The 26,573-nt window shown below is 42.8% G+C and overlaps 1 protein-coding gene across 1 annotated transcript in view; it reads left to right on the forward strand.

Moving 5' to 3' along the window:
* The window catches only part of SLIT3 (slit guidance ligand 3), a 587,735-nt gene that overhangs the window by 34,890 nt on the left and 526,272 nt on the right, over nt 1-26,573 (forward strand). Inside the window, exons 2-3 of the mRNA XM_070569056.1 lie at nt 10,697-10,768; nt 17,018-17,089. Of these exons, the coding sequence (XP_070425157.1) occupies nt 10,697-10,768; nt 17,018-17,089 (144 nt within the window). The remainder of the gene's footprint in view (nt 1-10,696; nt 10,769-17,017; nt 17,090-26,573) is intronic.

A 26,573-nucleotide genomic window follows, 5' to 3' on the forward strand; every position in this document is an offset into this window, starting at 1 on the left:
AAGAGCTGGTTATGCCCCATGTATGTCCTTTCCTGCTGGAGCATGAAGCTAAACAGAGCAAGACAGGGGCCAGCAGGGAGCCCTTCTGCTTCAAGGAGAGGAAGAGTGGAGACCCACACTCGCCACTCCCTCTTGCAGGGCCCTCTCTGCCACCACATCCCACCCTCCAGGTTGCCCCTATGTCTGGCCCATTCTCTTCCCTGCAGGTAGCTGTCTGCACAGTGCTGGCTGCAGACTTTTGCAGGTGTAAAATTATATATGCGAGCATGTTGCCAAGCCAGAAATTTAGCCCAGGGAGGCTTAGTTCCTAAACAACTGAGGTAGTGTGAAGCCAGTTTTTTAAATAAAATTCAGTTGTTGCTCTCTCCAATGCGTTTATGTGTTTTTAAACTTACATGTGGTTGTGTAACTGATGAGAATGAAGTGCAAAAGTCAGAGAATAATTGGATAATGCCTCCTGTTGTGCAAGTCAGGAGAAGGAAAGCATGGGATGGGAGCTCCATGAGGGTGATCTGCAGGGAAACATGGCTGCCTGTGACCTGGTGGGATGGTAATTTGATGGTTCTTGAACACATGCTGTTTTCTCTCTTCCATCAGGGAAGATGGATGGATGACATTAGGTCCTTTGGGCTGGGGAGAGGAAGCAAAGGAAGGAGGACACCCATTAGGACAGGGTGGTCTGAGAGCTCCTAAGAACTGCCCTTGGGCTCATCAAAGGGCATCTTCTCTTGTCCAGATTTCTGGAGTCTTGAATGGCTTTAGCTCTGCTGATCACTTTAGCTATGGAGAAAGTCCTATTTAGACTGGACCACTTTTTTCAACATTTTTTTAGGGGGGTGGGGGGGGCGCATGAGTAATACATATTTGCTTTGGAAAAATTGACAGTCCTAATAAGCAAAATGTAAAGTGTTTTGAAAAATGTTAAATTTTAACATTTTAACAAATGTTAAAAAAAAACAAACAAACAACAACACCTCTTTGCCCTAGCATCCAGAGAAAACTAGTGTACATGGCTCTGAGTGTCTCCAAGGGGCCTCACTTCATCTGAGGTGTCTGGGAGGAAGTGGAGGGAGTATAATCTGTGGTCTTGGCTCCCACGGAGCTTCACACTCCTTTGGGAGACAAGGCAAACACACAGGAAACAGGCAGCAGCACACGAGGTGGAAGGAAATGTGATGAAAGACCAAAATGAGTTGTGCAGAGGCTAAATGATGCAGAAGTTCAGAAGTTCAGAGAAGGGAGAGATCAGCGTAGGATGGAGAGGCTGGGAGTGCTGCAGAGAGGAGAGGCGGGAGGCTGCGCAAGGCCTGAAAAGAGAGGGTATCAGTTTCCTGGGGCTGCTGTGATGAAGTGCTGCAAACTGGGTGGCTTAAAGCAGCAGAAATGTTTTCTATCACAGCTCTGGGGCGGGGGGAGTGAGCAGGGCCATGCTCGCTCTGAACCCTGTAGGGGAGAGTCCTTCCTTGTGGTGGCCAGCAATCCTTAGCGATCCTTGGCTTGCAGCTGCATCACTCCAGTCTCTGCCTTGGTCATCACATGGCGTTTTCCCTGTGTGTCTCCGTCTCTTCATCTTATAAGGACTCCAGTCATGCTGAATGAGAGCCCACCCCAATGGTCTCATTGTAACTGGATTACATCTGCAAAGACCCTATTTCCAAATAAGGTCCCATTCACAGGTACCTGAGTTAGGACTTCAACGTGTTTTGGAGGGACACCATTCAAGCCATAACATAGTGGTAGGATTTGGATGGAGAAAGGATGTCGAGGGCTGTTGAGCCCAGCAAGTAGCGGGAACGTATGTGTCGCTGGAGCGCCCAGCACAGTTTCCGGATCTGGTAGGTGCTCAGGAAATGTCTGTGGACGGAAAGAGGTAAGAATTAATTGAGGCAAGCTGAGAACAGCGATGAGATCCACCTGGCTGCAGTACTGTTGTGCAGCAAAAGAAATGGTGTTTGGGGGAAATTAATCTGGTTGTGGTGGGGCAAGATTAATGTTGGGGAAAGAGGCTGAGGGGAGTTAAATCAGTCATTTCCCTGCTTGATCCTTTCTGGGGTTCCGATTGCTGAAGGCGTGAAGTCTGCCACATGGATGTTCCACAGTCTCGGTGCCACCTGCCTCTATAACCTCGTTTGGTGCCATTCTGCTCCAGTCACCTGAGCTCCTTTCTGTTGCTTAAAGCCTCCAAATGCTTTCTCTGCTCAGGGCCTTTGCACTTCTGTTCCTCCACTTAGAAACGTCTCCCTTCAGCCTCTCCCCTCATCTGGCTTCTTGTCCTTCAGGTCTCAGACCAAATATCTCGCCCCAAGAGAAGCCCCTCCTGACCACCCCAGCTAGCACCCCCGATTCCTCCCACCCTTACCTTCATTCTCCTCGCCTCACCCTGAAATGGCTTCCAAGTTATTTCCTTGTTGTAATCTGAAGTTCTGTTGTTGATTTGTAGTCTCTTGTCTCCCACTGTGTTAATTTGCTATGGCTGTGTAAAAATCATACCACCAACTTGGCAGCCTGAGAGTTCCCATTTATTACCTCACAGCTAGCTGGGGCCTCTGCCTCAAGGTCTCAGGAAGCTGCAGCTGAGGTATTGGTTGGGGCTGTGGTCTCATCTGAAGGCTTACCTGGGGGTGTATTCACTTCCAAGCTCTCGAGGTTGTTGGCAGATTTCAGTTCCTTTGCAGCCTGTTAGACAGGGCTTTGGGCTCTTGTTGGTCATCCTCAGCTCCTTGTTGGATGGTTGTGGAGGCTGCCCTCAGGTCCTTGCCTGATTGGCTTCCCTAACATGGTTGCTTGCTTCATCACAGGTAGCAAGGGAGAGAATCCTCTAGCAAGATGGGCATTATAGTCGTATGTAATGTAATCACAGAAGTGACATCCTGTCAGCTTTGCCAGATTACATTGGTGAGAAGCAAGGCAATAGGTCCTGCCCACACTCAAGGAGAGATTACATAAGGGAGCCAGCACCAGGAGGTGGGAATCATGTGGCCACCCTGGAATCTGTCTGCCACACTCACTGAGAGAGTACAAGTTCTCTGAAAGGAACTTTTTTGTTGTTGTTCAACACTCTGTCCCTAGCCACAAGCCCAGTGCCAGGTCCAGAGTAGGTGTTTAATAGACGGGTATTATAGGAAGAAATGAAAGATGGAAGGGAGAGAGAAAGAGGAAGGATGGAAGTAAAGATGGAATGTCCTACTTTCCCTTGCAACATGCTTTAACAGCCAAACAAATCTACTTGCAGTTATCCTAAGGCAATGCCTCGGGGCTTTTATACATGATGTTTCTTTTACCCGGAATCCTTTTCCTCCCTCTCACAGATTCCCATGCCAACCATCCTGGCTTTGGCCAGCTCATTCTTGAGGTCTCAATTAAAGTGTTGCCTCCTTGCCTGACCCTTCAAACCTGATTACTCCATCCTCCTTCCTCCATACTCTCCATACTTGGGCACAGTATAGAGCACGAGTCTGTAAACTGCAGCCCCCAGGCCACATCTGGCCTTCAGCCTGTTTTGTAAATAAAGTTTTATTATAGCACAACCATACCCATTTGTTTGTGTATTGTCTATGGCTGCTTTCATGCTACAAAGCTGGGTTGCATAGTTGTGATAGAAAATATGGCTGGCGAAATTTAGATTATTTACTATCTGGCCTTTTAAAGAAAAAGTTTGCCAATCTCTGATGTAGAGTGTTTATCACAGTCTGTGGTAATCGACTACTTTTTCCCCACTACACTCTGAGTTGCTGAAGGGCGGGGACCATATCAGTCTTGTTTACAGTGGTATCCTAGCATAAATACACCTGAAACTTAATGGTGAAAACATATTTGTTGAATGAATGAATGAATGATCTATCAGTCAGAAACAGAAAACAGGTGGAGAAACTCAAATTAGGATTACTCAAGGAAGGCTGATTTACAAAGGGAGGACTATTTCAGAGGTGTGGGTGTGATTCAGGGGACTAGGCCTAGAAACAAGTGTCGCCACCTCCAAACCGTAAGAGATGAGAGGAGGCCGAGTGTTCTGGAACCAGTAAATGGTCAGTCATGAAGAGGAGCCATGAGCTTTGGTGCGGACATTGAACTAAGAGAATGAATACTCTCTCCTTATCCTGCTCCCTCCCTCCTACCTCCTGCTCCACTCAAAGAGAAGAAAAAGGGCATGGAGGCAGCCCTGGAATATGGTCCATTCAGGTCAGCCTCCGGGGCGGAAGAAGGTGGAGAGCGAATAGCTGAAACTGAGGCCAAAGCCCCTGTCCAGCTTCTTCTGTTTGGTTGGAACCTTTTCTTTGCTGGTGGTAAACAAGGGGTCAGGCTGGGCTACACGACATCTTAACTCTGGCCCTTCCATCCCCTTTTCTGAGCGGGATTCCTCAAACTGGGCTATGGCATCTGGAACGTGACTGCATCACACCATCTGAAGCTTGTTTGGGAGCTTGCTGCCCTTGTCCTCAGACCTTTGCTTCTCTATGACTCCCACCATGGCCCCTGGTGTCCCACCATAGCCCCTGCTGTCAACACCCTCCCACGTGCCTCCGTCCCATCTGCTCCAGGAGGTCTTCTCTCTGAGCTCCTGCTCTCACAGCTCTCAAGTCTCTGATTGCCCACTCTCTGGGGAATCTAGACCACATCCCTTAACATTGAATTTTGCATATTCTTACATTGTTCTCTAAGTATCTGATAAGTTCTTAGTCTATCTCCTCAACTAGACTCCAAGCTCCCTGAGGGCAAGGACCAAGCCATACTGTTTAATCCCATCTGATTCTGGGCCCCCAAAATATGAGACTTAGAGATGTCAAAATTATCAGGACTTTATAGGTCATGTAGTTCAGCCTCCTACCCATCACAAGTACCTCCCTAGGCATCATGCCCAACCTGAGTTAACTGCTCATCTCTGCTTGTATCCCCCTGTAACAGGGAACTTCCGCATGTAAGGCAGCCCTCATGAATTCGCCTTATCTTCTTCCTGAAACCCAGAAGGCATCATTGTGTATACCCTTGCTGTATAAGGGGCAGGTGGTCTTAAAGTCTGATGTGATGGTGTATTTTCTAACTCTCTATGTTTCACTATCACGGAGAAACATCTCTTTTGAAGCCAATTGTAACCTCCACCTCTGCATCCTCTCCCTGCTGGTTGTTAGCTCTGGGTGAAAAGTTAACCACTTCGAATGCTGTTTAGAAAGTACTTGCTCACACAGCTTATCTCTTGAGCCTCATGATAATCCTGTGGAGCTGGTATTCTTGGTCATATTTTACAGAAGTCTCAACAACAACACTGACAACTGGAGCTCAGCAGAGTTAAGTGACTTTCCCAAAGTTACACAGCTGAGAATTGAGGAAGTGGGGACTCAAATCCACATCTTCTGGGTTTACAGTTGAAGCCCTTTTCTCTACACTCTGCTGCTTCACTACGAGTTGTTTTTATTGCTTCCCCTTCCCAGATGTGCCACAGCAAAAAGAAAATTTTTCAGGAATGCCACAGAATGAATCAGAAAGAGGGTATGGATATACATGTGCCCAGACAGGGACAGTGGCCTGCCCTGGAACATTTTTGTTTCATTTTTTCCAATGTTGTTCTGGATTCCTCTTCCTCCCCACCCCATCCAAGGTGTCAAACAGATGTGAAAATACCACAAAGTTGCAACTCACAGCATTGGTTTATGATTCACTGCTTGGGCTGGAGAAAAACAATGCAGGAGATTACCATGGAGGCGCCCGTTTATGGAGGCAACATGATAGATGATGGAGCAACGTGGCAGAAACCATGTTGAGCAAAACGGCAAGAAAGCACTTCCCCCTGGAGTTTGCAAAGGGGCTCAGCACTCCCAGCGGCCTAGACCTCACTGGGAGACAGAATAGGGAACGTGCCATCTTGCTGGAGTGGGAAGCAGCGAAGCCACTAGGAGTACCCCTTGTTCAAGACCTAGGGATGGGCAGCTCTATTCTGTTCTGTTCTATTTATTTATTCATTCATTTTTCTTTGAGTCAGCAGTTAATATGATGCAGTAGAAAATACATAGACTTTAGTTATAGATGGGGCAGCATGATGTCATAAAAGACTTGGCTTCTGCATTCAGAGAGTCTGAGTTCACATCCCAGCCTTTGCTGCTTACTGGTTGTGTGACTTCTTAGAAAGCTACTTTGTTGGTAAAATTTTATAAGCTAGGGTGGAGGTGGGGGAGATTAGGCTTCAGTTTTCTCAGGTGAAAAATGGGATCATGATGGTACCTACCACAAATGATTACAGTGTGGATAAGAGAGAATGAACGTAAAGTTTTTAGCACAGTGCCTGGGGTGTAGTTTGGGCCCAACAAATATCAGTTCTTATTAAGGTGGTATTCAGTATTTGTTGAAGGAAGATAATAGCAGCTACCTTTCAGAACTGTTGCAAAGAGAAGGAAAAAAAAAAAAAACATGGAAAGCTACTGACTCAGAGATATTGCATTTGTCAATGTAGATTGCCATAACAAATAGTCCCAGAATTTCAGTGGCTTAAGAGTTCTATCTTGAACATGTCTGAGTCTGTAAATGGGGAGACAGAAGAGGAAGGATTTCTGTTCCCTGCAGTCATTCAGGGACTCAGGCTCTTTCTATCTGCCATTTTTGGAGTCTTCCACTGGATCTACTGAATCTAGCCCAAGATGTGGGAAGAGAAAGAGTGTGGAGGATTGGGCAGGAAGTTTTATGGATCAGGCCTGAAGGCAGCATATGTTGCTTCTGCAGGAAGCAATGATGAGAACTCAGTTACATAGTTGCACCCACCTGCAAGGGGAGCTGAGAAATGTAGTCTACTTGTGTGCACCAGACAGAGGGAAATGGTGTGGTGGACATGCCAGTCTCTGCCACAATGTTCAGTGATCAATATCCACTCTCCTGATTACTAATATAACACCAGGGTGATTCCATGGTATCCTAAGCCCCACTTGGAGGGATGGGCAACCCTAATTATGCAGTCTTTACTCCTCAGAGTCTGAGAGAAGGACCAGTTCTCACCTCATCCCTAGAATGACTTGGATGCCTTTGGCCCTTGTGAGCCATCCTTGACCGTAATGACAGGACAAAGGGTCTCAAGGGTGGCAGGCAAGCTTCAGAAAGGACATGCCATGAGAGTCACATGAATGGAGTTCCATTGTTAATGGTAAATTAAATATTTGGAAGGTGACTTTCTCTTCCTTTTTCTTTCATCTCTTTATCATTGCAAAACAAATCACTCTGAAACCTAATGGTTTCAGACAGAGCGCTCATTTTAGTATTCTCTCTCACGGTTTCTGTGGGAAGGAATTCAAGAGTGGTTCTCCTAGGTAATCTGGCTCAGAGTTTCTCATAAGTCATGGCCAGATGGTAGCTGGAACTGGAATCTCAAGGGTGCAGTGTGGGCCTGACCTCTAGGCTGTGAAAACACACAGCCAGAGCTGGAACAGCTGGGGCTCCTCAGGCACCTCTGTCTGTCTGTCTGTCTTTCCTTCCCTCGTCCCCTCACATTTCTCATTGGTGGAGGCTTTAGGTCTTCTGGTCGTCTCACATGCCAGCTCAGGTGAGGGCCCCAGTGCAAGTGCTCTGGGAAAGAGCCAGGCAGTCACACGTTGCCTCTTCTGATCTAGCCTCACAAGTTCTGCAGCATCACTTCGGCCACAGTCCTGTAGTCGAAGCAGTCACAAGGGTCTGCTCAGGTTCAAGGCAAAGGGGCATAGGCTCTGCCTCTTCATGGTAGGTGTGTCAAAGAAACCATTTGCAGACATATTTTTAAATGACCCCACTTCTCTACCCCGCATCTAGACTCTGTAATTGCTTCCCCAGCCAGGATCCCCCTTGTGGGATCACGCCTGCAGATGGTTCAGATCTCGTACTAGGCTGGGATATACTGATTCTCCCAGAGGCCAAAGCTGAAGGCTGAGAAATGTGGCTAACGGTCCAGAGGAGCCTGGACTGGGAGGATGGGGGTGGTGGGAGTGGGGATGGGCCCATGAGGTAGTGCAGCACCTTCTCAGTGTCACTTTAGTTCGTTCCCGTTTTCAGCCAAGCACGTCTGTGATCCAGGCTTTGTCATTCTCACCACTCCAAGATCTGCAAGTAGGAGAGGGTTACATAAAGCATGGAGGCTCAGAGAAATTAAGTAAATTACTCAAACTCACACAGCTGGGAGTGGGAGGTGGGACAGGGATTTGAACGCTATGTGTCACCTCAAAGGCCCCGTGCTCCTTGACCCTCTCCCTGGCAGTCTGGCAGTGTGTTTCTTGGGTGGGGCAGGGGGAGAAACTGTGGAAATAGGTGTTATAGAAATGCCGTGAGGGAGAGGCAGTACGAGGGGAACACTCATGGCACTGTCACTCTTTTTATCAGCCAGAAATGCACCCCTTTTTACCTTTAGGAAGATTGCACGCCAACAGAGTCTCTTGGGATCCAGGATTCATCTCTAGGCACAGAGTTTGGGGTGCAGCGGTCATCTGCTCTTGGTGCATTGAAATTTCAGTGATTGCGGTGGGGGGGGGGTGGGATGCAGTCAACTAATGATAGTAACAATAGCTGTCATGATTGGATATTTGACAAATGCCGGATAAGCACTGTCTATGCATCATCTCATTTAACCCTTATAAAAACTTTTGAGGTTGAGATCGTCACCCTCATTTTGTAGATGGAGAAACTGAGCCTTAGAGATGAAGTGAACTGACCTTAGGTCGCTCAGTGAGTGGCAGGGCAGGGATTTGAACTCAGGGCTTCTTGCTTCTGAAGCTTAGCCTCCCAAACACTGACTCTGTAGCTGGGGCAACCCCACAGTCCCCACCCATACCCCTGCTCCCAAGTTTTTAGCAGTTCAGCAGCACACTTTGTGGCCCTTCACATAATAAATATTGATTGACAATATTGGTGCCACAGCCACTAGCACAAGCTGCTGAGATGCCATGCCGTGTCCCAGTAGTTAAACCTTTAGTTGTGTTGTCACATTTGCAGTTGTTAAGGCCCCCAAACATCCATCCCAACTGAGACAGGAGGTGAGAAGAATGCTTGTGGTGATTGTGAGCTCAGAGATTTCCGTCTGTGTGCTGGTGTGTAACTCTTGCATCAGCATCGCTTCTCTGTTTCCCTGTGTAGTTCTTGATCTTCCTTTACCAGTGCGCAACGTAGTCTGAGAAGCCTAAATACTGCCTCTCTCCATCACAGGCTGGTTAAGAAACAACCTTGATTGCTATTTTAAATAGTGGAAAACTGGTTGAGGAAGGGAGATGGTTCCCAGGTGAGGTCACTCAAGGACTCACTTGATTCTTATTTCAGTGTTATTTCCGATATTAGGAGAACAAAGTGCTAGAATCTGAAAGTTTTTTTCCCTATTCTTTTTATGCAACTGTAGAACTCAGGTCTTTGAGACATGACTGCAGGATGGCAACTTTAGGACCCGATTAGGAACACCAAAGAAGTAGTGAACATTTGGAGGGGGATCCATCATTGGGAAATGGCCTCTTAGTACCTAAAGGTTTAGGAGGAAAGCTAAGCCAGTTTATAGATACCTGGTTTAAAATCCAACTTGGCCAAAACTCTGAAAAGTTTCTCATAAGGAAGCATGGTAAATAGAAATTAATTGTTTAGCACCCCATATTAAGAATTGTAACGTATTATTCGTGGTCCTTTTTTGTGTTTGTATCCAGTCTTCTTAGATAATTTTAGTGAGCACTATATTTATACAGTTGTTCACAGGTTCATTCTTGACTCTGGTTTTTCCTTAATCCTGGTTTCCTACCCCTGTGGTGCCCTCTTCTCCCCAACACTAATGCCACCATATCATTTTCAGTTCTTCCATGGCAAATTCTTCTCTTTGAGGCCATTATCAGGAGCTTAAGCCTTGAAGTTGAGGCAAGAGTAATCCATGTAGCTGTCTGTACCTAATGAATCAGATTAGCAAAGCTCTGTCCGCTCTGTGCCAAGCACACATTCTATCATGTCGAGCTATGGAGTTAAATGAGGTAAGGTCTTTGCCCTCAGGGAATTTGCAAACTAGCTGGGAAAACGACAAGTACCTACTTAGGTACCAAAGTCAGTCAAGGTTCTTTGGGTTTCAAGCGATAGAAAATTCAACTCAAACTGGTTTAAGCCAAAATATAAGGGAGATGGGATAGACTGCCTCATGTAATCTCCAGATACAGAGGTATCTGGCTTCAGGCATGGCTGGATCCAGATACTCATAGGATAGCAGCAGGAATCGGTCTTTTCTCGTATCCTGATTCTGGAACGCTCTCTCTTCATGGTAGCAAGATGGCTTCTGGCAGTGCTGAGCAAATTAGTGACCACAGTGGAGAGAAAGCTATTGGGAATTTGAATCATGTATTCATTCCTGAAACCATTACTGTAGTCAGAAGGAGTGAAGATGCTCGTAAGCCTGGGCTTGATCAGGTGCCCATCACTGGAGCTGGGAAGAGGGGTCAACTTACACTGCATGATCTAAGAGTTGGGAGAGGGGAGCTTCCCAAGGAAAATTTGTTACCTGATGAAGGGGCAGCAGAAGCCAAGCAGCTAAATATAACAGGGCTCTACTACATACATAATGGATAATTTATTCCATACAAGATTCTTAAGGTTAGTTGGGCATGCTCAGGGGATATCATTAATCATATTATTCCTCCTTGACAAGCAATGTTCCTCCAATCCAAGTCAGTTCTGGGTTGAATGGACCGTAAGCGTAACCTTCAAAGATCTGACCCAGATTTGCTCTCCATTGCAGTGACCTGGACAGAAATAATATCACCAGGATCACCAAGATGGACTTTGCTGGACTCAAGAACCTCCGTGTCTTGTAAGTAGCACATGACTGTCCAACATTTTCATTTTTAGCTCTTCAGCCTTGTAAAAATGTTCCACTGCCCTGACATCACACTCTCAAGCACTGGGCAACAGGAGTTCACCATTCTGCAGCAGAAAGCCCTTCATTAGTGCACCCAGGTTTTCACAGGTATCTTGTTCTGTGTCTCAATGCTGCTGGCTGGGCTAGACCGATGGAAGAAGTCAGTTCCAGTGACAGGAGAAACAGAAGGCTCTACACGAATAAGGGAAAACAGAAGGCTCTACACGAATAAATTAACATGCCCAGCTTCTAGGATGACAGCAATGTCAGGTTGACTAACCATGCTTCCCTTCCATAGAGATGATAATTTCTTCTCCAGCCTGTGCATTGAAAGAGCAATCAGGACACAAGTTATTTATCTTGTTCGTTGATGGAGAGGAGGGGAGGTGGGAGGGAGAGTGTCAGACAGGGTCAGAGCCCTCGCTGAACACCCACAGCTGTGCAGACAGGTAGCCAAATTTGAGATGGACATTGGTGGAATGGGGTGGGAGTAGGGGGACAAGGAATATCAGGTTTTGTTGTTAAATATTGTGTACCTATCCCTAAGTCTATGAGTGGGAAGAAGCTGCCCAAGTGCTTGCCCATTGACAAGTCTCAGATATTCAGAGGTACAAGAGAGGAGCAATTGGACCCTCTTTCCTTCCTTACTCAGGAAGGAAATTTACTTGGACTCATAAGTGTGACTCCAGACCTAGAGCATAATCTTGGCCATTTGGTCACTGCCTTGGTGTTTGTTTTGTCGTGAAATCTTGGCAGGCAAATGTTTACTAGAAGTAGCAGCCGAAGTCTTGGTATCTGAAGCTACCTCCTTCTTTTTACTAATAGCCCTTTATAATGCAGTGACCTTTATTCCAGGGACAGGAAGTACCAGATTCTGGTCTGACTCAGAATTAATGGCTCATGTGACCTTGGGCCAATCACCATGCCTCTTTGGGCCTCAGTTTTCTCATCTGTAAAATCTGGAATGAATAGTATATTAGTTTGATAGGGCTGCTGTACCAAGTACCACAAACTGGGTGGCTCAAACAACAGAAATTTATTGTCTCTCAGTTCTGGAGGCCAGCAGTCCAAAATCAAGGTGTTGGCAGGGTTGGTTCCTTTTAGCGGTGTGAGGGAAGGCTCTGGTGCAGGCCTCTCCTAGCTTCTGGAAGCCTCAGGAATTCCTTGGCTTTTAGATGGTTTTCTTCTCCCTGGGTTTCTTCACATTGCTTTCACTTTAGGTGTGTCTGTCTGTGTCCAAATGTGCCCTTTTTATAAGGACGCCAGTCATATTGTATAAGGGCCCGCCTCAATGATCTCATTTTAACTCAGTTACCTCAGTAAAGACCCTGTCTCCAAAAAAAGTCTCATTCTGATAGACTGGGTGTTAGGACATCAACATATGAATTTTGAGGGGATACAATTCAGCCCATAACAAATTGTTAGAAGTCCTTCATTGCATCTCTCATTGTCGCACATAAAATATTTTATGGTTTTAACATTTTCATAACAGTTTGTTTATTCTCACTGCAACTTGTGGAGTATTGCTTTGTAACATTGTTTTTCTGATTGAGAGATGATGACCAAGGTGTACATGCTAACTTCCACAGATGAAGCTCTGTATTACATAGGGGTAACATAGAGGTGGGCATTATTGTTAACCTCTGTCTGCCCAGAGGAAACAGAGGCCCAGGTAGGTTAAGTGGTCCCAACTTCACATAGCAGGTAATGGAAGGAGGAGGAATCAGAACCCAGAATGTGTGCTTTCTAACCCCCATGCAGGCGCCGCTGTTCATTTGCATTATAGAAAGCTTAGGAAACCAAGAGCGTGATTGTCTAGCCATTTTGTAAATACAGCTCTGATGTGCAAAGGGCTTACCCAAGTTTCCCTGAGCACCAGTGTGAGGACACTGGGATCTGACTGCTGGGCCTCCAGCTGGCAGATGCTCTCCCTCCACGTGTTCTCCAGTCATTGTCCTGTGTACTCGCCTCTCTCCATCCTCGGAGGGAAGACCCCACCCTCTGCCAAGTCTTTCTTTTGCCCTAAGCAGTCACGTGTCTGTCAAATCACTGGCAGCCCTGACCAAGAATGTGTGGATCAGAATTGAGATTGGGATAAGAGTGGGGGAATTCTGTGGCTCAATTTTAGGGTGATTTTTATTGAAGAGATATAGGCAGTAAACCCCTGATTCCAAGTCATTTGTCAGCTTAAATAACAGACATTTAGCTTCTCTATTTTTTCCACCTCTTCCCCCTGCATCTGTGAGAGATTTCCTTTCATACAAGTCAGAAATTTCACCTAATGCTTCATTTTCTAACAAAGTCAAAAATAACCCTTTGATTTTCTTACCATTACATCAGAAAGACTAATAAAAATTCCAATTTCCATATCTGCTCTCTGCAAATAGAAAGTTTAAAATAATCACAAAAGATCGTATTAATATCCTCTGGATGGTCTACAACATTCCTTTGACTGCAGTTTATCTTTTCAGTTAATTGGTACATTCTTCTTATTTTGATAAGCAATGCCAGAACCCTCCCCCTTCCCCCACTGGATAGACTCTGTTAATATACTGTGTTTCATTATCTTCCTTATCAGCTCAAAGACAATCCCATTCAAGTGGCCCTTTATTACTGTGAAAGAATCTGCTAGATGGGATAGCTGAAATGCTTTCTAGCTAACACCAATAAAATATCCAGACATTTAAACCATATTTTCCCTCAATCTATTCTTTTTAGCTGAGTAACCTAGACAACTATCGTTTTTGAAAAGCTTTCATCACACCTTGACACAATCCTCGTATCTGTTTCTTATTTACAATTTATAGTGAAGCCAGAAAAGACTCAATAGTCCTGAATAATTTGGGCTTGCCACCCATTTCCATGCAGAACTGTTAATATGGTGCAGGTGAATGGGCAAAAGCTGATAAAATGGAGATTGGGAACTTTGGATTCATCCAAAGGCAATTTTGCCTAAATAAAGTACATTCAAAGATACGAGAATTGCCTATAACAATTCTTTATCCCACAGGGTGAGAGTAGGAGAAGGTCTCTTCTGGTGGTATCAATTATCTTCCCTTTTTTTAGTAGTCTGTTGCAAGGACTCTACTATGCCCACAATGTGGGAACCAGCTTTATCCCAAATGGGGTTAATAAAAGAGTTAAACTCCACCCCAGCCATCATCACATGGGGGCGATTTCCGATTCTGATCCAGTGTTAAAACAAAAAAAAAACCCACAATGCCAGAAGAGCTGAAAATGAACACAGTCTGTGTCCCTCTAACTCAGAACAGACTCAAGCCATGGACAGCCCTTCTGGGCATCCCGCCTTTCCTGGATCCCCTGGCCTCCTGTATCTGGTCAGTAAAATGAGTGGTATCAATGGCTTTAGCACAAGCTCCTGAATTGCATCTCAGCCTAGAAGTCTGGATAGGGGGTTCACAGCTCATCCATCCATTGATTCATTTATTCATCAAATATTGATTATTTATTGAGCCTTTAAGTGCCAGGTGCTAGGCTGGACTCTGATAGATTTAGGAAGTAGATGTGGAAGGGGCCCTAGATACCCTATCAGTCAGGCTCCCAGCAGGAAAGAGATTATACTCACACAGGACAAATGAAGAGAGCTAAATAAGGAATTATTGGCAAAGGTGTGGGCAAGGTTCGGAGAAACCAAGAAGGGATGGTGCAGTTCCCTGGAGCTAGCAATAACAGGCCTCCGGGCCTCAAGGAGTGGTGGAAGGAAGTGGGTACACCAGCCCCACAAAGGTAGGAACTACCTGCAGGACCTGTGGTCCTAGGCAGAGGGATGTAGTCAACCGGAAGTGACCTGGCAGGGAGGAAGCCTCCAACCTTGCTCGCTCTCCTTCCACCCTCTGATCTCCTGCTGGTGACTCCCATTGGTTGAACCCAACAGGAAGCCAGAGTCAAAGAAGCTTCTGATGAAGCTGATAAAAGTTAGCCTTCCAGGGCCTGAGCACAGTGGAAGAGGGGCAGATGTCTAATACAGATGTATTTGCATTTCTTCTGCTCCCCTTTCCGAAAGAACCTACTAGTGTTAGATTAATTAGTACAGAACTGAGAGATTCATCACCGGAGCTTGGAGTTCCACTCCTTCAGAAACCCAGAAGGGATGTGACACTCAGCCACCCTAGGGTTGCTCCTTGTTATAATTGGGAAGTAATGACAACATGCTCAGTGATGGATTGATTGATAGTAAAAACCCAACTGAACCAACCACTACTCACTAATATTTAACAGGTTCCCTGTTTAGCAAGATATGCTCGTGTGAGCCTATTAGCATTCCAAGGCCCTCCCTGCCATATGGCAGGATGGAAAAGGAAGAGAAAGGAAGGAAAAGAACATGTATTGAGCCTCTAATTGTACTCCAGATCCTGGGCTAGATAATTTACATACTTTGTTGAATTTTTATTCTCACAAGGACTTATGAGATGTTTTATTTCTTCTGTCTTACAAATGAGGAAACTGAGTCTCAGAGAGGTTGAGTAGATAGCCCTACATTACACCATTAGCTAGTAAGCAAGCAGGAAAAGGGTTCTAAACCAAATCTGGCTTGCAGCCCAGACTGTGAGTTAGAGAGTGCACCCTCGCTAGATGTGTGACTCTATGCAAATAATTTCTCCTTGGATAAAGCTCTTGACCTCTCTGTTCCATGGTGTCCATATATGTTAAGTGAGGAGCCTCTAAGAGGCCACCTTACAGCACCCAAAAGTGACATAACTGTGTGAATCAGAGTGGATGAGGACTGTGACAAACTGGGAGCCCGTGTGCCCTGCCTGGCCCATTCTCAGTTCTGGACAATGGTCGATATTTGGTAATGGGACAGCTAATTTTCCAAAAGGAGTTTCTTTTGGGGTGTGTGTGTGTGTATGTGTGTGTAATATCCTGATTTTTAATTGTTTGCAACAAATTCACAAAAACGTAAAATATTGTTGACCCGTAACAAAATACCCCATCACTCGGATAGTTTAAGTCAGAAACTTGATGTGTCCTGCTCCCTTTTCCTTGATAATAAAATCCATATGTGCTGTGGCCCAAAGTCTTCTTTAGTTTTTCGTCCATTCAATAAACCTTTATTAAGTGGCTGCTGTGCTAGGCAACTGTGTTAGGGCTGAGAGTTTGATGATGAACAAAAGTCCTTACTCTCTTAGTCCTTAGGCATAGTGGGAAAGATGCTTCTGAAAATCAACACAAGGGCCAGAGTGTTTAGCCTAAGAAGTGTAGGGGTTATAGAATGTCTCAGAGGTGGAGGGCTGGCTGGTGGAAGGAATCATTTTGAAATGAAGGCCAAGCTTCCTCAAGGCTACTCTTCCTTCCTTCTGCTTTCCCTTCAGATGCTTCAGGGCGCCCCTCCTCCTGCCTAATCCAGAGGAACCACAGCCCTTCCTAAACTCCACGTTCCAAAGAAACATCCTTCAATCACAACTACATCCCCCCTAAATCCCGTTCAGGTATCAGGGTCAGCCCCGCTCCCTTGCTTCCCTCCTCTGCTGTTCAGCTAATCCATTTTAAGCTGCCATTTTTTTCTTTTTAAGTTACAGAAACAAATGTTTCATTGTATGCTCAATTCTTAGGCTATGCCACATGCATGAATCAAACCTTTAATCACCTGCTTGGAGGAGTCTGGAGGTCAGCAGAGCCCGTGGCTGGGGAGACCTAGCTTTTGTGACCCTCACTCTCATGTTGGGAACAGTCAGGCCCTGAGCAAGGGAGTCGCTGCCACCCGACCAGTTTCTTCGCCACAGGCAGTTGTCTAACAATAGCTTCCCCTTTTCTACTAGGTGACCCAGAGACAGAGTGAGCAGAGAAGGCCCTTTTCAATGAAGTATTTTTGAATCCTTGGAGGAGGGCTCCAAGGGAAGAGATGCTGAATATATGTGTGGTTTTTATAAGCAGCAGCTTTTCCCTCTTCCTTTTCTGTGCAACATCCTGCAGTGCTTGGGGGGACATTTGCTGAGAACATTCTTAAAATAGAGGCATGGAAACCAATCTGTCAGGTAGAAGTGTGCAGGCGGCGAAACCCTGGATACTGTGACACCAAGCTGGGATGTGAGTTATCTTGTCCCACTGGACTGATCCCAGCTGGGGAGGCCCTGAGGGTCGGGAGGGGCTGAGTGACCGTGGCTGCATGGCCTGAAGCCTGGCATGAGGATCCCCGAGCCCCCCGCTTGTCCTTGACCATTCCTGCCTCTCTGCTTCTAGGCATCTGGAAGACAACCAGGTCAGCGTCATTGAGAGAGGCGCCTTCCAGGATCTGAAGCAGCTGGAGCGATTGTAAGTACAGCACAACCTCCTTTCTGGAAAATCTTTTCTCTTTTTTTTTTTTTTTTGTAAATTGGCTTCATTGCGACCTTGCTAAAAAAAAGTCTCCAGTGTTTAATAAAATGTTTGCTGTTGCATTTAAAGCACATTAGATGCATGTTAAAGAGACACTGAGATCCACATAAACATTTTTTCTTTAAAAGATGCTAAAATTGGCATCTGGGGTTTGCTTTTTTGCTTTCCCAGTCTTGAGCTCTCTCTTGTATCTGTTCATGGGGTTGGTTCTCGCCGAAGCCTCAGCCTTGCCTTTTGCGGAGGAAGGAAGCCCGCAGTTAGTTATCGTGTCATGGAAACCACTGTCAGTTCCCCCTGCCCCTGCTCCAGGAAGAGTCTCCCTCCTCAGGCCCTCTCCTTCCTGCACCCCCTCTGCCCCATTCTCGTGGGAGAGAAAGGACGAGAGAGTGGGCGAAGGCTTCAGTGTGCCTGTATCTGCTCTGAGTGAGCATCAGCCTGTGTCAGGGAGCCCACACATTTCCACGAGAGAATACACTGCCAGTGGTTTAAAAATAGGCCACGGTTCTGACTCTATCAGAGGGAGAGAGGAAAAGGGATGGGGGTCGGGGATGGATGGAGCCTCCATTTGTTTTGTTGATTAATGCTTTGGCAGAAAACTCTTGGGTCACTTTGCTGCAGGGGGCTGCTCAGATGGTTAAGTGGGCAGCTTCACCTTTCCTCAGTTAATCACGTCTGGCAGCTCAGAACATCTGGATATTTGCTTTCTGCCCTCTGAGTGGGGATTGTCCCCAAGAGCACTTAGTCATGCTGGTGGGCGTGGGCGGCTCTATTCCATACTTCCTTCCACGTCCTGGTTGACCTGACATCGCATCCTCCTTCTCCTGCAGTCTGGGGACGGGGCTGCCATAGCTCACTGCCCCGCCAGCTCACCTTGAAGGATCCTTCCATATTTACAAATTCTGTTGCCGAGTCTCATCTACAGAGATGGGTGTGGGTAATGTGGAGGACCTACCATCAACGTGTTAGCTTTGTGATCTGCCATCTTTTCCCATGATTCATTCCATCTGGGGTGACATGGGAATGGGAAGGGGAATCACCCAGCAAAATCCCTTACTCCCCGCTCTGTTGCATGAACTGTCTCGTTTATTGCTCTCCTTCTGGGTCAGAGGTCAGCATATGTTCTACTGTTGTTGGTTTGAAAAATGACAGTTGTTTCTTATAAGGGAAAATAGTTATAAAAATAATAAATTTTGCCTCTGTTTACACCTTTATTTTTAAGTTTCTTAAAACTTAAATTCTTCTCCTTATTTAGACTGAGGAAAAAATAGAAGTATTTTTTGAACCTGGTTCCTTTGTATGAAATATTCAACATTTCGGTAGAAGGAGAAATATACAGTCCTTTGTGAAAAGGCCACCTCTTGCTTAGTCTTCTGATTAGAAGGGCAAATAAATTTCCAGTTCATTAATTTCATGGTTGTTGGGTTGAGTACTTTGGACATGCTAGGAACTATGCCAGTGTTTTATATGCTATCTATTATTTTATTCCCACACAATTCCTGTGAGGTGTTATTTCCCTCATTTTGCAGATGAAGAAATGGAGGCCTAGGGAGATGAAGCCAAAGAATTGTCGGGGGGGGGAGCCAAGATTCAAAGCCACATCTGTCTGACATCAAAGCCCACGTCCTTTTATACTTCTGTGCTGCAGACATTAGATGAAGTGTGATCTTTAGCAATGGCCCTGCAAATCGCCTCTCACATACCCATTTAACTCCGGGGAATATCAGTGAAATATGCTGGCCAAAGGCACTTTTCTGTGGCTTGGTGAACACGGCTGAAATCCATGCATGTCTAGGGGACTGAGGGAACTACAATTGCAGGGTAAACCTGGCTGTTTCTCTACTTCGGTGTATTAGGAGGGTAACGCTAACTGTTGTACTAGATAAACCTTCAAATCTTATGGCTTAACATAGTGGAGGTTTACTTCTTATTCATAGCAAACCCAGTAAGGGTGTTCCTGGTTGCTGGGCCTCTCTCCTCCAAGGAGAGACTCAGGGACCTGGGCTCCTTCCACTCCTCGGTTCTGACATCTTTAAGTCTTGGCTTCCAAGGTTCCACTGTTTGTCTGCATCAAGCCAGCAGAAGGGCAAACAGCATGAAGGATTGCACATGGGAGCTTTTCATGGGAGAGACGAGGAATACATGTCACTTCCACTCTTACATACCTTGGCCTAGCACCATTCACATGCCCACAGTAAACTGCGGGGGAGGCTGGGAAAGATAGTCAAGCTGTACGCCAAGGGAAAGGAAAGAGGCTCAGTGAACAGCTAGCCAGTCTCTGACTCATACTGCAAGTGAGCTGAAGAAGTACTTGGTCAGGAAGAAGGTGGAGGTATAGGCAGCTGGACGAGTATACATAGCTGGATAGGCACCTTCATTTAAGGCCTTTCAGTATCAGCCAGAGGGAGTGTGTGTGTGTGAACTTATCCTGACTGGTGTTAATCTGGTTTTGGTTATCCAGTCTGTCCCCACACAGACTGAGAACTATAGAATGAGAAAATAGAATATATTTGCTGTTAACAACTGAAGAAGTTGATGGCTGATTGTGTCATCTGTACCTCTCACTCCTGACTTGCCTTACCTGTGTCTCTATATTTGGTAGTAGATTAATCTTTATTGACTTCTTGTGCTCTGAAATACAGACTGGGAACTATATGCATTTTGATAATTCATTTCTGAAGTGTTTATTTCCATTTGGATTGGTCGTTATTGGTTTGATCTCTTAAGGCTTAATGGAAAGGGGAGAGAATTCTGTCCTTCAGGTCTCAACTCAGAATTCTCTCTTTCTGCATGAAGGGACCTCTGCTGCGGACTGGGTTAGGTGCCCCTCCTCTCACAACAACACATGACTGTCCCCATCACAGCACTTATCATATCGTATTTTAATTCCCTATTTGCTTGATTGTCTCTCCCCAAAACCATGGGTATGTTGAGATCAGCAATCATGTTCCATTTAGCTGTCTTTCTCAAAGCCTTGCACAAAGGTGTGATAGTAAGTGCTTATGGAATGTTTGTCAGATAGTTGAGTTTTTTGTTCTATACTAGTGGTTCTGCGCTGGGACCATTTTTCTCCCCCATAGGATACTTGGCAATGTCCAGAGACATATTTGGTTGTCACAACTGTAGGATGCTACTGGCATGTAATGGGTAGAGGTCAAGAATGCTGATAAACTACAATGCACAGGGAAACTGCCACAACAAAGAATTATCCAGTCCGAAATGTTAATAGTGCTGAGGTTGAGAAACTCTGCTCTTTCCCTATTACGCATCCGATAACAGCTTAGACACTTGACATATGCCATCTCATTTAATCCATACAACAATATTATGAGGTTAGAATTATCATGTCCCTGATGTGACAAAATATAAAATTCAAAGCATTGCCTATGAAGTATTATTGCTAAATATGTTTACGCTAAATCTGATTTAGCTAGATCTCACTTCTGGTTTTGGGGAAGTGAACAGGATAGAGGAACAAGTTAAATGAAACCAAGAGGAAACAAACAAATTCTGTAGGTAAGAAATTTGACAAGATAACTGCCCTGGTCTCTTCAAAAAGTCAGTGTCGTGAAAGAGCTGGAAGTTGACTGTTCTAGATTAAAAGAAGCTTGAATAGAAACAATAGAAGAAAAATTGGGAGAGGTAATGGAATTTAAATGTTCTAAGATCTTTGAATTATCCAGGAAGTGATAATAGTGGTAATGTTTATTGCCTTATTAAATCAAGGATGCATGTTGTAATCTGTACAATAACCTCTAAAAACAATATTTTAAAAAATATAATAACCTAACAGAGGGATAAAGGACTTACAATAATACAAAAAAAATGTAATTAATTCAAATAACAGATAAAAGAAAATAAATAGGAACAGAACAAATGAGACAAAGAGAAAACAAAAAGTAAGATGATGCACTTTAACACAAATGTAAAGTAATTATTTCGTATGTAAATGGTAATCCCCCAATTAAAAGATATAGATTGTCAGAGTGGATTAAAAAAAAACAATTATATGCTGCTTATAAAAGACAAACATTAAACATAAGGTTAGAGAAAAGTTGAAAGTAAAAGGATAGAAAATGATACCATGAAAGCACTAACCAAAAGAAGGTTAGTGTAGCTCTATTAATAATAGATAAAATAGACTTTAAGATAAGTAATATTATTGGAGACAAAGAGGGCTTTTTCATAATGATAAAGGAGTAAATACACCAGAGAGATACAGCAAATCTCTGTTTGTGTGTGTCTAAAAACATAGCCTGAAAATACATAAAGCAAATATTAACAGAACTAAAAGGATAAATAGACCAGTTCATAACCATAGTTAAGATGTGGTTCTTATAATTGATAGAACAAGCAGACACAATTATTAGTAACAATACAGGATATTTTAATGACAAAGTTTGCAAACCTGACCTAGTTGATATGTAGAGAAAAGTGCAACCAACAACTGTAGAATAAACATTCTTTTCAAGTGCACATGGAACTTTTATCAAATACTGGTGTAGAAGTAGGTTTCAACAAAAATCAAAGGATTGAAAACATATGGAGTATTTTCTCTGACCACAACAGAAATTATTCAAGAAGTCAATAAGAAAACAATAAGTAGAAAATGCCAAAATATTTGAAAATTGAGTAATATTCTTCTAAATAACCTCTGAGTCAAAGAGCATATCACAGTGAAAATTGGAAAATATGTTCTTCTGACTATTGATAAACACAATGTGTAGATTGCAGCCAAAGCCATGGTGAGAGGAAAATGTATAGCCTTTAAGCTATATTATTCAATTTATGATATATATTATGCATAGTACAGATTTAAAATAAAATAAGGCTAAAATCTTGATTAAAGCATCTATTATAAGAAACTAGAGAAAGAACAACAAAGCAGAAGAAAGGAAATCAGTAAGACCAAAAGTATGTAAAATAGAAGTATATACATGATAGAAAAACTCCAAAAAGCCAAACTTTCATTCTTGAAACAATAAAATTATAAAAACTGGCAGTACTGATCAGAAAATAGGAAAGATAGAAGACCAAAGTACTTATAGGAAGGATAAAAAGGGGCACATAACTATGGATTTTACAAAGATTAAAATGATAATCAGAGAAGCTTTGAACAACTTTATTTCAATTATTTTAAAAATTAAGTGAAATGGAAAACTGAAACAAGAAGGGATAGAAAATCAGTGTAGTTCTTTACCCATTAAAGAAATTAAATCTTTAATTAAAACATTCCACCAAGAACAATCTAAGCTCAGATGGCTTCACTGGTAAATTCTACCAAAGTTTTAAGGAATAAAGAATATCAATTTAACACAAAATCATTCTATAAAAAGAGTGGACGTTTATCTTTTGGACAGAATAATCTTTATAGCAAAACCCAAAGATATTTCAAGAAAAAAAAATAAACCAAAGGCATTTCAAGAGAAAAATATAAACCAAAATATTTCATGAATATTTATACAAATTTCCTAACAAAATATTAGCAAAATGAATTCAGTGATACATGAAAAGGATATATTAACAATAAGTTTGGCTTATTTGAGGAAGGCAAGGTTGGTTTAATATTTGAAAGACCCACCTCCCAAATGAAAACATGCTAAACAATTAGGATGGCAAAACCAAAGACACACAGAAAACATCTACAATAAAACTAATTGACAAACTATCCCAGTGAACCCCCACTTCCCCTATAAGTAGGTGGGGGGGAAACAGCTAGTGGTTACAAGACTATTGTGTCATCTCATCTGTGTGGGAGAAAGCAGAGGGAGAGCAACTGAAATTCTTAAGGCCCTGAGAACAGGAGATCACTTAAATTACCAGTTAGTACTCATAGGAAAATACAGTGGTCAACCTGAAAATAGCTGCCAAAAATGCAAGGGAGTTTGATTAGATCTAATTCACGGTAAGTACAAAGGAATGATAATGACCTCTAGTACTGGGAGTATTCTGGGTCCTATAAACTCTTCAAACCAACAAAAACAAGGCTCTTTTTCAAAGGAAGGCCTAGCATTAATAGAAACTTCAGGGAGTAGTTGATCAGAATAGGAACAATAGTAGAAATGAAAAGAGAATTCTTGATGAAAGTATTAGAAATCACCAGAAGAGTCAGACCTTAGAAAATACAAGGCCATGTTTTTCATTAGTTTGCAAAAAAAAAAAAAAACAAAAACCAAGAATGAGCTCTAGACTCTTGAAGCTAAAAAGCTATCATTTCCCACCCCTCCTTCATAAAACTACAGGAAGTTTCTTTCACTTAAGAAATAAGCAGCCCAAAGGATTATGAATGAAGCTCATACAAAGTATTTTTTATAAGAAAAATTAAAAAGGAAACATAATAACCTCACAGAAACAATGAAAACAGGCAAGAAAGAAGTACTCACAAACAGATGAAAACTATAATAGAATAGTTCAAAACTAGCTACACAAATTTAAGATCTTATAAACTATAAAACAACAAGATAAATCTGAATTTTAAAAACTTATAAATTAGGTGATTAGAGGAAAGAAGGATTTGAAAGGAGGGGTGAATAACTCAAGAAACAATTTAGAAATGAAGTCATTTCAAAATAAATACTGCCAATGTAATACTGAATAAGAAGAACAAACTTGCAAGAATTACTCTATCCAATTTCAAAACTTACAATAAAGCTGCAGTGATCAAGACAACATGGGATTGGTGAAATAATAAATATATAAATTAATGGAACAGAATAGAGAGCCCAGAAATAGACCCATTCAAATAGTCAACTGATTTTTGACAAAGATGCAAAGACAATTCAATGGAGAAGCAACAGTCTTTTCAATAAATGGTGCTGGGACAATTGGATGTTTATATGCAGAAAATTGAACCTAGACACAAACTTTACATCTTACACAAAATTTAATTCAAAATGGATCATAGAAATAAATGCAAAATGTAAAACTCTAAAACTTCTCGAAGAATACATAAGAGAAAAAATCTACATGGCCATGGGTTTGGGGATGAGTTTTTTGATGTAACACCAAAAGCGTGATCCATACAAGAAAAAATTAATCAATTGAACTTTATTAAAAACTGCTCCACAAAGGACACTATCAGGAGAATGGAAAGACGAGCCACAGACTGGGAGAAAACTTTTGCAAAACACATATCTGATAAAGGATTTGCATACAAAATATACAAAGAATTTTCAGAACTCAGTAGTAAGAAAACAAACACCCTACCCCGAAAAAAGAAAGAAGTAGGCAAAAAATTTGAATAGGCAATACACCAAAGAAGACGGATAGATGGAAAATAAGCATATGAAAACATTCTCAATGTCATGTTTCATTAGGGTAATGCAAATTAAACAACAGTGAGATTGGTATCCGCATGTCTATTAGAATGGCTAAAATATTAAAAACTGACACTACTAATTGCTGGTGAGCAGGCAGAGTAACAGGAACTCTCATTTATTGCTGATGGTGATGCAAAATGGTACAACCGCTTTGGAAGACAGTTTAGCAGTTTCTTACAAAGCTGAAGGTAGTTATACAGTCCAGATCAGTAGTTGCTACGGGTTCAGGGAACAGAAGGGGGTGGAGAGTGGAGTAGGTGAAGCATGGGAAAAGAGGGGGCTTAGGACGGTGAAACTATGCTGTATGATACTGACATTGTGGGTACATGATGTATGCATTTATCAAAACCTATGGAATTTTACAGCACAAAGAGTGAACTTTAATGCATGCAAATTAAAAAAATCATTTAGGAATTTTGAGGACCCCAAGATGGAATGTAGACTGTGATGAATATATGAATCAACCTCATTGAAGGTGATGGAGAAAAAGGTGCTGACCTAAGTAGATCTGGAAATGAGTAGAGTGGGTAAGACTAAAGTCAAACGGAACAGTACATAAGGACTGTACTCTAGTTGACAAAGTTGTATCCCACAGGGGTATGGGTTAACAATTCCGAAATCACTATACGCGTTTATTGAAATTGCACAGTGGATGGTGGATAGTGAGGATAGGTTTCTCACTATGAAATGGGTGGTTACAGACCAGCAATGGAGAAAGCTATAATGACCCATGTGGTAATGGATTAGAGTTGGAGGCATCAGTATGAACAAATGTTTAGCCTAATGTAGATGCTTTCACTTGATCTAGATGGCTAAATACATAGAAATATTTATTGATATGTGAATATACATGGATTAGTATATAAGCAAATATTTCCTTGCTCTGTCAGCAAGAGCGCCTAGAAGCAACAACACTGCAATAGCAATGAGCATACCTAGCGCCAAGATCTCAGTGTCTAATACCATTCTCTAAGAAAAGGAACTAAAGCATCTTGGAGAAATGGGTTGATCCTAGGACTGGGGCATGAGATATGTTGTGCCAGAAAAGAAATGCTCAGAAAAAGACCAAAAGAAAAAAAAAAAAACCCAACCTCTGCAAAAAAACCCCGCAATTATGGGAATATGTTGAAAATATAGGAGCAAGTTGAAAGTGCTCCTGATGGCCAAAGTGGCAACAATTGGAGTAACGAAATAAATAAGTCAGTATTGGATTATAACCAAAGTATAAAATAAATATCCATGAATCTATACTGAAATAAATAAATGATTGAATAATTAAATAAGTGGGGAGAAGATAAATCTTCAAGGCAGAAGAATTCTAAGTAATTTACGTAGATTTTCTGCCCTCAAGGACGTGGAGCATAACTCCCCCCTCCTTAAATGTGGACTTCACTTAGTGACTTCCTTTAAAAGAGTACAGTACACTATGAGAAGGGGAGGGGAAAACAGTAACTTTAGCTTGGAGAAATATGACACACACTACCTCAGCCAGGTGATGAAGGTCATTATCAAAAGTGATAAGTCACGTTGATAGTGTGTACATTAGACATGATATAATGAAAACAGCAATTTACATCTGTGATCTTCATCTCAAAAACCCATAACCCCAGTCTAATGAGAAAAACATCAGGCAAGTCCCAAGTGAGGGACATTCTTAAAAACACCTGAACAGTCCTCAAAACTGTCAGGGTCACCAAAACAAGAAAAGTCAGTGAAACTGTCATAGCCAAAAGGAACGTAAGGAGATGTGATGGCTAAATGTAATGGGGCATCCTGAATGGAATTCTAAAACAGAAAAAAGACATAGTTAAAAGTAAGGGAATCAGAATGAAATATTGACTTTAGTTGATAATAATGTATCAGTATTGGTTCAGTAATTGTGGCAAATGTACTATATTAATGTAAGATGTTAATGATAGGGGGAACTGGGTGTGGGGTATATAAGATCACTCGGTGCTGTCTTCCCAACTTTTACGTAAATCTACACCTATTCTAATATGAAAAGCTTATTTAAAAAATTGACTGTGCCAAACCCTTCTTGAATTAAAGATTCATAAGAAAAATAAATGTTGTTATTGTTTTACACCAAAAATATGCACACATGT

This window comes from Equus przewalskii, chromosome 13, assembly GCF_037783145.1.
Source record: "Equus przewalskii isolate Varuska chromosome 13, EquPr2, whole genome shotgun sequence".
NCBI classification, from domain to species: Eukaryota; Metazoa; Chordata; class Mammalia; order Perissodactyla; family Equidae; genus Equus; species Equus przewalskii.